The 14,544-nt window shown below is 39.2% G+C and overlaps 1 protein-coding gene across 21 annotated transcripts in view; it reads right to left on the bottom strand.

The window, feature by feature from the left end:
* The window catches only part of ADAM22 (ADAM metallopeptidase domain 22), a 224,184-nt gene that overhangs the window by 83,610 nt on the left and 126,030 nt on the right, over positions 1-14,544 (bottom strand). For all 21 annotated transcript variants that reach the window (XM_078059217.1, XM_078059219.1, XM_078059218.1 and 18 more), the window contains exon 5: positions 1,015-1,097. In XM_078059217.1, coding sequence (XP_077915343.1) covers positions 1,015-1,097 — 83 coding nt within the window. The remainder of the gene's footprint in view (positions 1-1,014; positions 1,098-14,544) is intronic.

Genomic DNA, 14,544 nt, shown 5'->3' with positions numbered 1-14,544 from the left:
TTCAAGTTTCCAAACAAAAATTTAACAAAACTAAAGTGCCGACTTGTTCTGTGCCCCAAAAAGTAAAACAAACAAGAAACAACTGAGATGATTTCGCCTAAGTAGAATGCAGAGGAATGACACGGCAGCTTTATAAGGCGTTCACAAAATAAATAAGAGACGGCCACCTGTGAATCACCATTAGCGACAGAATGGAGGAAGTAGGTGTATTCCCAAGTTAAACATCAGCAAACATTCTTTGATAATGAAAGTTATGAGAAAGGAAGCAAGGCCCCGAGAAAGGATGAACTCCGTTCCTTGGAGATTTCTGAGAACAGAAGGACCCTCCCACAAGCTTGCTGTGGGTTTTAGGTGGGATTCAGCTAGAACACATGAGCTCTTGAGGTGACTTACAGTCTGTTGTCTTTGTGCAAGAGTCAAGAGTTTCCACCTACTGAAATTTCTGTTATTCCATAAAAACTAACATCAGGAAGGAGTAGGGGCAGAGCTGGTACCAAGAGGCTAAGCATCCAGAGAACCAACATTACCCAAACCACTCTTGTCACAACTTGGATGAAACTACAAAAAAGCTTCAAACATCACTGTACGGTATCATATCATAATTCCAAAGACCCTGGTCTGTTTCTGCGACTCTAATTTCAAAATCTGCTCAGCTTATAAACCTCAAAAGAGAAAAAGATCAGACCCATCACTGATTTAAAATTATTTCTCGGAGCGCCTGGGTGGCTCAGTCGTTAATCGTCTGCCTTCGGCTCAGGTCATGATCCCAGGGTCCTGGGATCGAGCCGGGCACTGGGGCTCCCTGCTCAGCGGAAAGCCTGCTTCTCCCTCTCCCACTCCCCCTGCTTGTGTTCCCTCTCTCGCTGTCTCTCTCTGTCAAAAAAATAAATAAATAAAATCTTTAAAAAAAAATTATTTCTTGACATAAAATAAAGATTTTGATTACAGTGCATTAAAACTAAAGGAAATAAGGGATCGAAAGAATGGATGGTACAAAAAACTGGGGACACTTACTGAAGTCCGTGGCATGTGGACAATGCAACAAATGAAGCAGGGTTTCCTCGGACGTGGCCCTGGTAGTAGCAGTGTTCTCCTCCCTGGAAACAGAAACAGAGAGCATCAGCCTCAGCCATCACCAGGAGAATCACCAGCATCATTTCACCCGTTCCTGCCCACACCACAACTCCACGTATAAAGCTCTGAAGAATATTTCCTTATTCAGATTAGCGTTATCAAACCTGTTCTAACAGAATTATTCATAAACACTCCTGGTGAGCCACCTCCAAATCAAAAGCCGGGGAAATAAAAGTTGACTAAATTTATGCCTTTTATGTAGGTGACGAGAGAAAGAACAAAGAAACAGATACTGAAAAACCCATGTGGCCCCTGCATGAGGATCAGCTGAATCCTCTATTCCACCCCGCCCCCCGCCCCGCATCATGAGAAACTCAACCTTGAGCAGCACCAAGATGATACTCTTTCATATAAGCTAAGTAAAAATGTATATAAATCATTTGAGAGTCACTAAATTAAACTGAAGGAGGAAAATGCTTATTTTTATAGTGTTTATATCAAAACTTGACAAGGTTATACTATTCTGTTCTCCAACCATGAACGGTTTTACCAGTAAGCAGTCCGGGTGGGGCTTGAAATTCCAAAGTTTCTTCTGGCAGCTGGTTACATTAATTCCCATGAGACTCATTTCTTTGGATTAAATGTTCTTGTAAGAGGTAAGAGGGTAAATCCTCTGCCATCTCAGGGTGGTGCCTCAGTCTTTAAACACCTGCCACTCAGAGTGTGGTCTAGAAACCAGCAGTGCTAAGACACTCGGGAGCTGGTCAGAAATGCAGGCCCCACCTATCCACTTACTATAATCGGCATCTTAACAAGGTCCCTGGTGATTCATACGCACATTAAAGTTTGAGAAGCATTGTTCTAAATGCCTTTTCCATTCCCCCCACTAACCTCCTATTTCTTCAGAAGCTAAAAGCTGGTAATTCAACTGACACACTGAGATAGGAAAGAGTGAAATAGGAAGGACTAATAGAATGGGCGGTTTAAAGGGGCAAACGCGGCCGGCTTTCCAGTCTGCCTTACGGATTAATCCTACCCCAAATATTCAGCGCTTGACAAGAGGGGAGAGAACAGGAGCAAACAGGATGTAACAAGGCTGAAGACGGTTTCTTCACTGGAATTCCAAAAAAGCAGCCTGGTCTGTGACTACTGTTTCTCATGAGATAAACCTACAGGATCGAGTGAACCCCAGTTCTGAGGAGGTGGCAGAGAACAGGTAAAAGGGCTCTTTTACCTGTGACACCTCCAGATCCCCAAGGGAGTCACTGAGCATCATGAACTGAGGACTGCAGGTGGATGTGATGGAGGGTAAGAAAGAACAGGGTGGTAATCCACCTGTAAGCCTGACAGGGGGTGTAACCCAGTAAAGCACAGACTTCAGCACAGAAATAAAGTCAGACACTGACTTTCTGGGTGGGGCTGGTTTGGTGAAGATGTTAACAGCATGAGCTATCAGCTCCTTCGTTTACTAGCTGTGCAATCTGAAGCAAGTTACAGAACCTGCCTGTGTCATCTGTCAAATGGAAGTAAATTTCACAAGGTTGTTCAGATGATTAAAAGAGGTAAAATGCATAAAGAGCTTAGAATAATGCTTGGCACTTAGTAGGCACTCAATAAATGTTGGCTACTACTATGCTATGTATAGGGCGCCTGGGTGGCTCAGTGAGTTAAGCATCCTACTCCTGATTTCAGCTCAGGGGCTCAGGCCATGATCTCAAGGTCGTGAGATCGAGACCCTCCCCCCCACCCCCACCTCCACCTTGGGCTCTGTGCTGAGGTGGAGCCTGCTTAAGATTCTCCCTCTCCCTCTGCCCTGCCCTTCCCCTCCTCACCTCCCCCACCAGCTCACACACTCACTCATGCACTCTCTTGTGCACTCTCTCTCTTGCTCTCTAAAAAAAACAAAAAATTACTATGTGTTAATTACTGTTCTATGCGATTTACATACACAATCGCCTTAAATCCTCACATCAATCCTATAAAGAAAGATTGCTGTCTCTCTTCTACATAGGAGGTCACAATCTCCAAGAGCCAAGCTTGCCCACCTGGGAAGTTGCCAAGTAGGGATGCAAACTTTTTGTGAATATGTAAATGCAAGGCCTGTGTCATTTCCCCTACACTACTTATGAGTTGGGGCCAGAACCTATGGGGATCTAGTGCAAATCTAAACTTTCCCCCAGGCTGATTCTTTGCGGGTTTTGTTTTGTTTTATTTTTTGAGAAGGGCTGGGAGTAAATTTAACAGAATTTAAAATATCCTCTGTTGGGGTGTTGGACTGGTGAATTGTCCATAAGATTAGATTCTAAATTAGAGGTCATTATATTTCAAAAGACCTTCCTGAAAACATCTAATTGGACCAGAAATCAACACTCTAGCTTTCTGTTAGAGAGACATGAGGGGCCAACAGTCAATGAGGTAACTTGGATAGAGTAAGATTTCAGTGTGAAAATATTTCCCTCTACTGGATAGTGACTAACCAACCCCATCAGATCTCTTTCTGAAGTCTCAGACTCACAGTGGACAGCAGATAGAAACACAGTAGAAGAAAAAAGATAATAGCAAGAATTATGGTACCAGATTATGGAACAATGGAAGTTGACAAGTCACTGTAAGTGGGGAAAATATGTCAGAGGCAAAGGTATATAAGAAATGTTTTATAAATTACTCAAATTTTCTTTAAAATACCAACTTTGGAAACATGTTATATTAAATCATAAAAAGAACAAAGAATTCATGTTTTAAAACAATCGTCCAATATACCAGGACTAAATAGATGATTAGATAATGAAAAACAATCTTTCACTAATTTCTGATTCTGAAAAATAGGAGTGGATCCAAAAACAGCATATGATCAAGACCCATCTGCACAAAAGCCTAACACTGCAAATGAAGTGAGGAGCTCAATATGGTTCACTCATTATCGAATGTTTCCATGACACTTCAAGAGAAGCACAAACAACAGGGGGATAAAATCTCTTCAGTTGGGCTATTAGAATTCCAATGTTGAGGCTCTCAACTGGTGGTATATGTAATTCTTCTAAATGATGGGAATTAATTTCTGTGTTGTGAGTTTTTTAAGGGATTCACCATATGGCAATAATTATTTAAACCATGAATTAAAGTAATGAAGTTATTACATTGAACTTATTGATTTATTAATTATTAAAATAAATAAAATTTAATGGATTTTGAGTTTATATAACTTTTTATCCAGTATTTTAAAAATAATAAATGCTTATGGAAACATTTCTAAGAATTCAGGATGCACATGGTGAAGAGTAAAAAATACTCCCTTCATACACATTGTACAGCCTGAAAAGCAAGCATTTTTGACAGATTCTGTGTACCACGTCAGGAATAGTCTATATGGTATATTTAAGGAAATACATAAATACACAGGTATCTGTTTCAGTCCACAAATGGGTTTACACTGTACACACTGTTCTGCCACTTGTTTTTTTTCCTTAAGGTAACCTTGACATCTTTGTATATCAATATCTCATTCTTCCCATGATAGCATAATATTCCATTATAGGGGCGAACCATAATTCATTTAAACATCCCGTGCCAGCAGACATTTAGATTATCTCCATTTGTTTGGTCATCATAAACAATACTTCAAACATCCTTTCACATATTTTTGTGCAATTCTGTCGATATGTATGTAGAACACATTACTAGATGTGAATCTGGCAGGTCAAAAAATATGTGCCTTTTAAATTTAATACCTATTCTAAGAGACAAATAAAATTATTTCTTGGCCCTTATATCCGTTTTAAAAGATGCACTGCATTTGACAATAAGAAACTGCATTTTACTAAAAATAGTATACTGCAAAAAAGATCACTACTTAAGCCAACTTTGTTGAGTCTTACCAACTTATAAAAGTTCTCCATATCTTCATACAACTTTCTTGAGGAACCAGATGCTTTCTGAAAGTGGGTATTATATATAATAATCTAAGACAGATGTAGGGAAAGAGAAAAGCCAGCGGCACATCCTAATAGAGTTCGGTTCTTTTTTTTTTTTTTTTTTTTTTTTAAAGATTTTATTTATTTATTTGACAGAGACACAGCGAGAGAGGGAACACAAGCAGGGGGAGTGGGAGAGGAAGAAGCAGGCTTCCCGCTGAGCAGGGAGCCCGATGCGGGGCTCGATCCCAGGACCCTGGGACCATGACCTGAGCCGAAGGCAGACGCTTAACGACTGAGCCACCCAGGCGCCCCTAGAGTTCGGTTCTTTATCCGACTGCCAGTCATAGCTTCATTCCTTAAAGTCTCTTTTGCTCCAGAAATAAACCTGCTGTCATTGAAACCTTCTTCATACTCCTTGATTTAATAACACAATCACCATAGTACAGATGTTTATTTTTAGCTAATTAGATAGTTAAGAGTTAAAAAAAACTACCCACCTCTCTAAAAATGAACTGTATGATAGTTCCAATGTCTACTGGTTTATCTCCCTGGTGGACAAAAGGCTTATTGCAATTTTTATTCTAGGGAAGTTAAAATAATCATTTATTTGCAAAATTCAAAGACAAACTGCATTTTTATTAAAGAGCCAGAAAGATCCCAAAAGAAAAACAGAATTTATTACAAATATGATACACTCAAAGCACAAAGGAAGCTACACAGACTGGGTTATAAAACTAGAAAAATCCAGTAAAGGGAACCAGGGGGAGCACAGCAGCAAGGCCACCGTCATCTGCCCTCCATTCAGGCCCTCAAAGGAAATTCTACAACTTTATCAGTTCCAAGATGAGCCAGGGCCACAGCCTCCAAAGAGCCTGCTCTGATTTCCTCCTCCTCCCAAATTACTTCTCATTTAACCTCTGTTTCTCTGAATGTTCATATACTATCAGATCTGTACTGCACCTCTTTACACTTGCATTCCTGTTTCTGTCCTACATCCTCCCCTAGCCTGTGGTGTCTTTTCAGGGAAGCACATGTACCTAATCTATGTTTGTATTTCCAAGCGTGCTGTTAGAAAACTGTCGATCTCAGTTTCCTCATCAATAAAATGGGATTAATATCTACTCACACTGCTAACAAGAGTATTCAAGGAATCCCATGAGATAACAAAGTCAAGTCGACTGTAAACTACTATATAAACAGGTGAGGGGTGCAGTCAGGGAATATTTACTCAATGAGGGATTCTATCATGTCTCTTGAGCTAGGATTCTCTTAATTTATTTGCTAAGAGTAACAATTCAGGGCTATTGATTAATAATGCAGATTACTATGTTTCTGGCCCTGAAAGTTTGTTTAGGCAGCTCAGAAGTGAGACGGAGAATCTGCATTTTTACAAATACTCCATGTTTTTCTTACTCTAGGAATACACCAGAACGGTGGTTCTCAACCTTGGTTGCATATCAGAATCACCTGGGGAGCTTTTAAAATCCCAATGCCTAGGCCAACCCTCAAATCAATTAAATCATTATCTCTGGAGATGGGACACGGGCATCAGCATCTTTATAAATGCTCGAGATCATTCAATAGAACTGCAGAGATTGAGAATGCCTGCACTAGAGAATGGTTGCTCATAGCAGGGATTCCCAAAACTGCTCCCCAAGCTAGAGCCTCATCCTGGTGGCCTTTGTAAACCAAATGATTCCCAGGCCTTCCCTCAGATCTATGGAATCAGAATCTCCAAGGAGGTAGGGCTTCAGAGTTTTTAGAGCTGCAAAAATTCCCCCAGTGATTCTGAATACTGTATTTGGAATTACTAACCTAAAAACACTCAGTCCAATACCAAATCATCTCCATGTAGAGGATACCAGAAAGACTGGGATCTTTCAGAGAATGAAAGTATCTTCCAGAACCTAGGCATTCTGTTTGGTGATCTTAGTGATTTATGAGAGAATTCATAATGACTGATGAGGTAAATACTTCACAAGTGAGAAAACACGGATTAAGAGAGAACCTTCCTACTTACTTAAACTTGGGTATGCCAGATGCCCAGTCAAGTCTCTTTACACTGGTGGCAATCAAAGAGCAGTTTCCAGCACAATAACATGTGCTTGTTAGAAATTCAAATTCGCAGGGCGCCTGGGCGGCTCGGTCGTTCGGCGTCTGCCTTCGGTTCAGGTCATGATCCCAGGGTCCTAGGATCGAGCCCCACATCGGGCTCCCTGCTCAGCGGGCAGTCTGCTTCTCCCTCTCCCACTCCCCCTGCTTGTGTTCCCTATCTTGTTGTGTCTCTATCAAATAAATAAATAAAATCTTAAAAAAAAATTCAAATTCTCAAGCCTCACGCTGGGATGTGGTTCAGCCACCTGTGTTTTAGCCAACCCTCCAGCCAACCTCAATGCACTCTAAAGTTTGAGAGCAACTGCTTTACACCACCCCTGTCCCTGCATTCTAGAGCTCCTCATTGCTGAGCTCCCTGAAATCCTACACTGGTTCCTCAGCAGATTCTTAACAAAAAGGACATAAACTGTCATAGCTCTTCTCCACACCTTTTCTTGTTTGACCCAGGCCAGCCGGCTTTATCGGAAACAATATGGAAGGCGAAAGGTGAGACAAGACTATGTGAGAATTCTACCATGGACAGAGCCATGAAGAGCAGTGCTACTTGTAGGTGCTGGTGTGCGGGACGCCTTAGCCTGCATTAAAGGGACCAGCATGGTCAACCATCCGGCTAGCCTCGGACCAAGGGGTTTCGCAGGATGCAGGTTATTCAGTGCTACATCCATGAAAGCCCCAGGCAAATCAAGATGATGTGGTCACCATAAAAAGGACAGGGCCAGTGTGACACTTACAGACCAAATCCTCAACCCAGTAACCCATGTGTTCCTTCTCTGCTCACTGGGTCACAGTCCTCTCCCTCTCTCGCTCCATGGGCACCAGTCCCAGGACCAGCCTTCTGCCCTGCAGGCTGGGGTTTACACCAGTTATTCTCCTCCATGGGCGACATCCCTGGTCATTCTAGCACAGTAGTTCTGAGCCCTGGAATACCAAGCTTTATTCCCTATCAGTTATATTAGAATCTCTAGGGGTGGGACCTGGCATTTTTAAAATCTGTCCAGATGATCCTAATATGCTACCATGGTTGAGAAGCTATGCTTTAGTCAATACCCCTTTGCAAGAACTGAAGCCCTGCCCTTGACCTCTACTGTATACCAGATTCCTTCCAAGCATATGTACTGCCCAGACTTCTGTTTGTGGCCACATGGCTAGAGTCCACTCCACCAGGCGCTTGCCTACAATAACCTCTTCCCAATTTCCCCTTGATTGACACTGACATGAGAAACCTGCCCTTTTCTTACCCTTCCCCTTCCTCCCTCCCAATGGTGACAAATGGCATTTTCAGGCATTACTGAGTCAGGAGTAAACCAAGTCTCCCTAGGGCCATTTGCATCAAGGAAATCCCTAGAAAAGCAAAATCTTATGTTGGAGAGGATCCACCAACCCACCCTGATTAAAACTCGTAACTTGAGATTACAAAGAATCAGACTGGATTCACAGAAGGGACATAGGCTAAACATCTGTTCAGGTAAAAGTATAAGAGTTATCTGATTCTATGAGCTCTCTAAGAAAAGTGGAGAGAAAGGCCATCGCACCTCATTTTACAGTAAATTAAAATTAAATAAAGCTATCACATGGTGGTTCCCAAATGCCAATAATCTATAGGTCTATACTAACGTATATCAAAATCTTTACCAGTTCATGTCAAAATGAGAAAAATAAATACAGTGTAGTCAGTCTTTCATAAAGCTAAATGTATTTCATTTTTATACAACTGCCCTTTGTTTTTGAGATTAGTTCTTTTCTTCTCTTTCATTATTAAAGTTATCCATTTTTAAATTTTTAACAGAATGGTTATTTTGGAGCAATGTTAGACTCACAAAAAAGTTGCAAAGATGGCACACAGAGTTCTAGCATACCTAATCACCCAGTTTTTCCTCTGTTAACATCTTACATTACCTGAGTACATTTGTAAAAACTAAGAAATTGACCTCAGTACATTACTATTTACTGACTCTGAGCATTTAGATTTTAGCAGTGTTTCCATTAATTTCCTCTTTCTGTTCCAAGACCCAATCCGGGATACCATAAGGCATGAGTTGTCATATTCATTTCTCTGTATGTTAACAATGGTAATTAGAATTTAGGTATTTTAAAAGGGTTGTTTCCCTATATGGTGAAAATGAAAAGACTGGCAACTCTGTATTAATCCCTAAAATTTGTTTTGTTAGTATACTGGGCTACGAAATATAACTCTAGTCAAGAGTATAAGTGAATACTTCCTAAATTTTAATTTCACACTACAAATTTTCAAACGAATTTTTAAAAACACCCTAATGTAAAAAGCTTAATTTAAGTGATTAGAAATAAATTCTGGGGGTACCTGGGTGGCTCAGTCGTTAAGCATCTGCCTTCGGCTCAGGTCATGATCCCAGGGTCGTGGGATCAAGCCCCATGTCGGGCTCCCTGCTCAGCGGGAAGCCTGCTTCTCCCTCTCCCTCTGTCCCTGCTTGTGTTCCCTTTCTCAATAACTCTCTCTCTGTCAAATAAATAAATAAAAATAAATAAAATAAAATAAATTCTGAAAGATTAGTCAATAACACTTTGCTGTAACAGAAATCTAGGACTCCTTGTTTTCTGAGGACTACCTTTTCAAAGATGTTTGTATAGTAGACGGCCTTGAAAAATGGAGATATCTCCCTCTAAAGCAAAAAACAAAGCATGTTTACTGCCTATTATAAAAGATTTAGGTTTCCTAAATTCAGAATTTCTCTCTAGGAACACAACACACTGTGTATGCAGGTCACCTAGCCCTTCCCTCTGTTAGTGTCTGGAATCGAGGCTCGAGAGACAAGTATAAGAAAATGTTGATGTTCTGGCTACTGCTACGGCTATGAGTATTAAAGTCCTTTGTCTCTAACCCAGGAGTCTCCTGTCTTCTGCCTGCAAAGATGAAATTCCAGCAGGCCAACTTGTTAACTTGCAAATAAGATAAAATCTCAGACCTTCACAGTTCTGGAAACTTGGATTTCCATCTTCCCCTGAAAATTAAGAGATTTGCTAAAAGTGAGCCTCTATTCCCACATTTCCATCTTCCTATAGGACAAAAACCAGCTGACGATGAATAAGGCCCATTTTATCACAACTAGCCAATCTTTCATTTATACTATTGGTTGATAACTTTGGATATTTGTGTTTGCTACCCTATTCAACAGTATAGTTTTTTAAGCAGCAACCAAATTATCAGCTTACTCCAAGATGTAGAACTAAAAAGTATCATTCAAAATCTCTGCACTATTTCAATACTAACTGATAAGTGCTAGGATCTTGTAGCATAGTCATCAATCAAAAAATATTTTAAAAACTAATAGACAAATCTAGTTGATAAAAAAAATGATTTCATTTAAAAATTGCATGGTTCCTGTTAAAGAGAAAAAGATGTATAAGAATATTATTGTAGCAAAAGTTTCTACAAGAAAGGAACAAAGAGCCAGAACTAGAAAGTCACTGGATATAAATAAAGGTGATAAGGAAGGAGTTAGTCCTAATGGAAGATGGTGAACACCACAGAAAATGAGGGCTATCACTTTCTTATGAGCTCTCAGGTTTTAAAAAAAATCCCACCAGGGACCTAGTGAGCTTAAAATCTATTTTTATTGTTGTGCAGGAGTCTTTCCTTATACTGATTTCCCCTGGGTGATGTCAGCTAAGGAAAACAAAGCATGAAAACTATGATAAGTTCTCAGGAGTTCCAGCTCACAAGCACCGTAAGTGAACAATTGTTAGTCTTTTGAGATGCAATGCATTTTCAAAATGTATAGACTTACTCCCTTCTCTTGTCTCTCAGCCCAGGCACCTACAGCACATATTCTAAATGTTTTTACATTAGTTATAATCAAAATGCCTTCTGTGTTAGTTTCCTAGGATGGCTGTGACAAATTACCAAATTACCTGGATGGCTTAAAACAACAGAAATTGATACTCTCACAGTGCTGGAGGCGAGGTGTCTGAAATCAAGGTGTTGGTAGAGCCATACCCCCTCTGAAGACTCTAGGGAAGAATCCCTCCTCGATTCGCCCTAATTTCCAGTGGTTGCCAACAATCCTCCTCACTTCCTGGCTTGTAGACACACCCCCTCCGATCTCTGCCTTGTCTGCACATTGCTTTCCCTTTGTGTGTTTGGGTCTCTATGTCTAAACTTCCCTCTTATAAGGACACCAGCCATTGGATTAGAGCCCTCTTTGTAATTTGATCACATCTGAAAAGATCCTATTAGGAAAAAGTCACATTCACAAGCAAGAGGGGACATAAATTTTGAGGGGACACTATTCAACACAGTACAACTTCCCATCAAGTGAATGTTTAGATTTCTAAATCCAGGGATTTTGCTTCTAAGAAGATTGGCTTAGTGGAATAAACTGGAGGAGTCTAGCTTCATTCATCTAATAAGATTAAGGTCTATCTTAATTACCTCCAGCCAGCCATTCATTGTAGTTTCCCATAGCTTCGTTTAAAAATATTCATCATTATTTTTCCACAAATAATAGGATAAATCTGACCTTCGGTTGAGAGCTTCCCAAATTGCTTATTTTTAACCAGAAAAGAGGCAAGAGAAACTATTTTTCAGCTGCCAGGTAACTATGACAGACCCATCAATATAACAATGTCTTATTAAACTACTAAAAAATTTTAGGTTCCTACAAAGGAAGGGTACTTATCAGGTGCTCTGAGATGCAGTTCTAAATTGGGAGACTGGAAAATCAATGTGGCCCGCATACAGTGACTATATAATTACAAACTCATGAAATTATAACTCTTTCCAGGAAATTATTACATCATTGTATCTTTTTACAAATAACGGAAGTTTAAATGTATTGCTCTATATGAATTTTTTAGCGTAAAAGATGTATACCATCTAAAACCTTATTCTCTAGTTGATGTCTGAACATTAACAGGGAGAAGTATAATTGATCAGAAGATAGTTATACAGAAAGAAAGCATATCAGAAGATAGTTATACAAAAAGAAAGATAGTTATACAAAAAGAATGATATTTCTATCATTCTCCCAACCACTCCTTTTGTGAAGAAGTGAAGATAAACAGGGAACACTTCTAGCTGCTGAAAGAAGACTGCATTGCAATATCTCCCTCCCTCTTATACCCTGAGCCTCATGCACTGTGCCCAAGAACTCAACACCAGTGTTCAGTGTTCTTCCCTGGATGATTCTGAATTAGCCCAGGACTGATTTAAATGTACAAACAAAGGGTTGACTTCCTAAGGAGGAACTTCTCAAGCAATGCCCTTCAGAAAGACAAACTCGCATTTAAGGCTGTATCTGATAAAAAGTGGGGTTTTTTTGTTTGTTTTTTCCAGCAACTGTTACAATGGACACAGGTTGGTCATTTGCCATTTTTTGTTACTTATTTTCTTATAAAATGAAGGAGGGAGTTAAATTAAGTGGTATCTATGATTTGCAATCTATTTGTTGTTGTTGTTTTTTGCAATCTATTTTTACTTTATTTATTTATTTATTTAAAAAAAATCAAGGGTTACCAACTTTTTTCTTTTAAATACCAGGCCAACTTCTAAAAAATCAGTATCTTATACACAGCACTTAGCATAAAGCAACAAAATTGAAAACCAACAACAAAGATGCTCATATGTTTAGGACTTTTTAAATGTTTAATATAAAAATTTTAAACAAGTTATAAATTGTTTCTAAAATCTAAATAATTTATGAGTCATATAAAAGTCATGTATAAATTACAGAAAAAATATATATGGACAACAACAACAAAAAAAATCTAGGTATCAGAACTTCATGGATGCTGCTAAAATACTACCAAGAGTAAATTTTACATTTCTAGACACTTATAGAAAATAGAATTGATAATGAATAAGTTAAACATTTAACTCAATGAGTTATGAAAAGAACACAAGCAAAGTGCTTTTAAAGTAAAAGGAAGTAAACATTAGTAACAAAGGTAAGCTGATTCTTTGAAAAAAAAAAGTATTTAAAAAAAGTTACAGGACTGACCAAGTAAAAGAGTAAAGGCATAAATAAAGTAAACAGAAATGAAATAGGAGACACTGATACAGAATTAGACTTTAAAAACCTTGAGAAGATTTGAAGCAAATATAGCAAAAGACTAACATGTTAAGTGTACACATGGATATGATATTATATACAATTTTGAATGTTTTAAATATTTCACAACTATAGAAATTTCTATTCACAGGTCATTTGCTGGTATTTTATGCCTTGAAATTTAAAATTAACTTAGATGTGATTCTAATATACCTTAGAGAGAGGAAACAAATATGAACATGAGCCTCAGCACAGATGATGAACTTAGCATTAGGTGAGCAGATGTGAGGCTCACTATGTGGTTTTTAGATTTCCTGTTTATATTTACTGCATCTTTCTATAGCAGGGGGAATTACTATGCTCTCAGACCTGTTCAAACTGGACTTCTCACCACACAGTGTTGGGTGAATGGGAGAAACTACCCAATTTACTGATGATAGGCTTAATTCATTCATTTATTTTTTTTTTGTTCAGCAGATATTTATTGTCTTCTGGGTACACATAATGCTGAATGCTACGCACACAGGACAAATTTCCAAGAGAGCTTACTCTTGGAGTAACTTCTCATGGAATTTGTAGTCTAGAGGAACAGATGATCATTTTATCAGGAAGCAGATCGTGAAGGACAGCTTTTGTTGATCCTGCCGTGCCTCCTGTGTCCTCCGTAGGATCAGAAACTAGCAGAAAGAATGGGCAGAAGCCACCAAAGGCTTAGCCAGAAATTTTTTATGAACTGCCACTTTCCCTTAATAATATATCAAAACTAGTATTTATGGAGCATTTCCCATACCCAAAGCTCTGGGTACATGTTTGTCTTCCTCATTTAATAGATGAGGACAATGAAACACAGAAGGAGTAAGTACTGTCCAAGGCCATACAAACACGAATTGGCAGTGTCAGGATATGAATTCTGGTCTGTCTAGCCCTAGCAGTATGGTCAGTCTTTATGTTTTCCTGCATCCAAACTAAAGACCTGTCCTGGACTTGAAAACAAAACAAGTGCTCAGTTACATCTGTTAACACTACTCAAGAAAATTTTAAAAAGAAATTTTTTTTCTTAATCAGAAAAGTAGTATGAAAAAGCTCAAAGACACAGCACTTAACTCTGCACAAAAATCTAATTGCTATGTGGAATACCTATTGACCCCACTCAGAATTACCAAAGCAATTATTCTGCCTTCCAGAGACAGTTAGAAGTAGTCTTCCAGATTTTTGAGAACGAGAAAAGAAAGAAATCAATGTGTGAAGTCCAAAGGTGGGATTGGCTTGACTCCTGTAGGTCACACCTGGTTTCTTTGAGTTGAGGCTCTGGTCAAATACCATACTCCTGCTTTGATCCTGTCTCCACTTCTTATTCTGTCCACTCTCTCTGATCTCTATTTCTCTCACACACCAAGATCCTGCAGCAAGGCCTC

This window comes from Halichoerus grypus, chromosome 12, assembly GCF_964656455.1.
Source record: "Halichoerus grypus chromosome 12, mHalGry1.hap1.1, whole genome shotgun sequence".
Classification (NCBI taxonomy): Eukaryota; Metazoa; Chordata; class Mammalia; order Carnivora; family Phocidae; genus Halichoerus; species Halichoerus grypus.
Note: the sequence above shows the minus strand (reverse complement) of the source record. Positions and strands in the feature narration are given on the sequence as shown.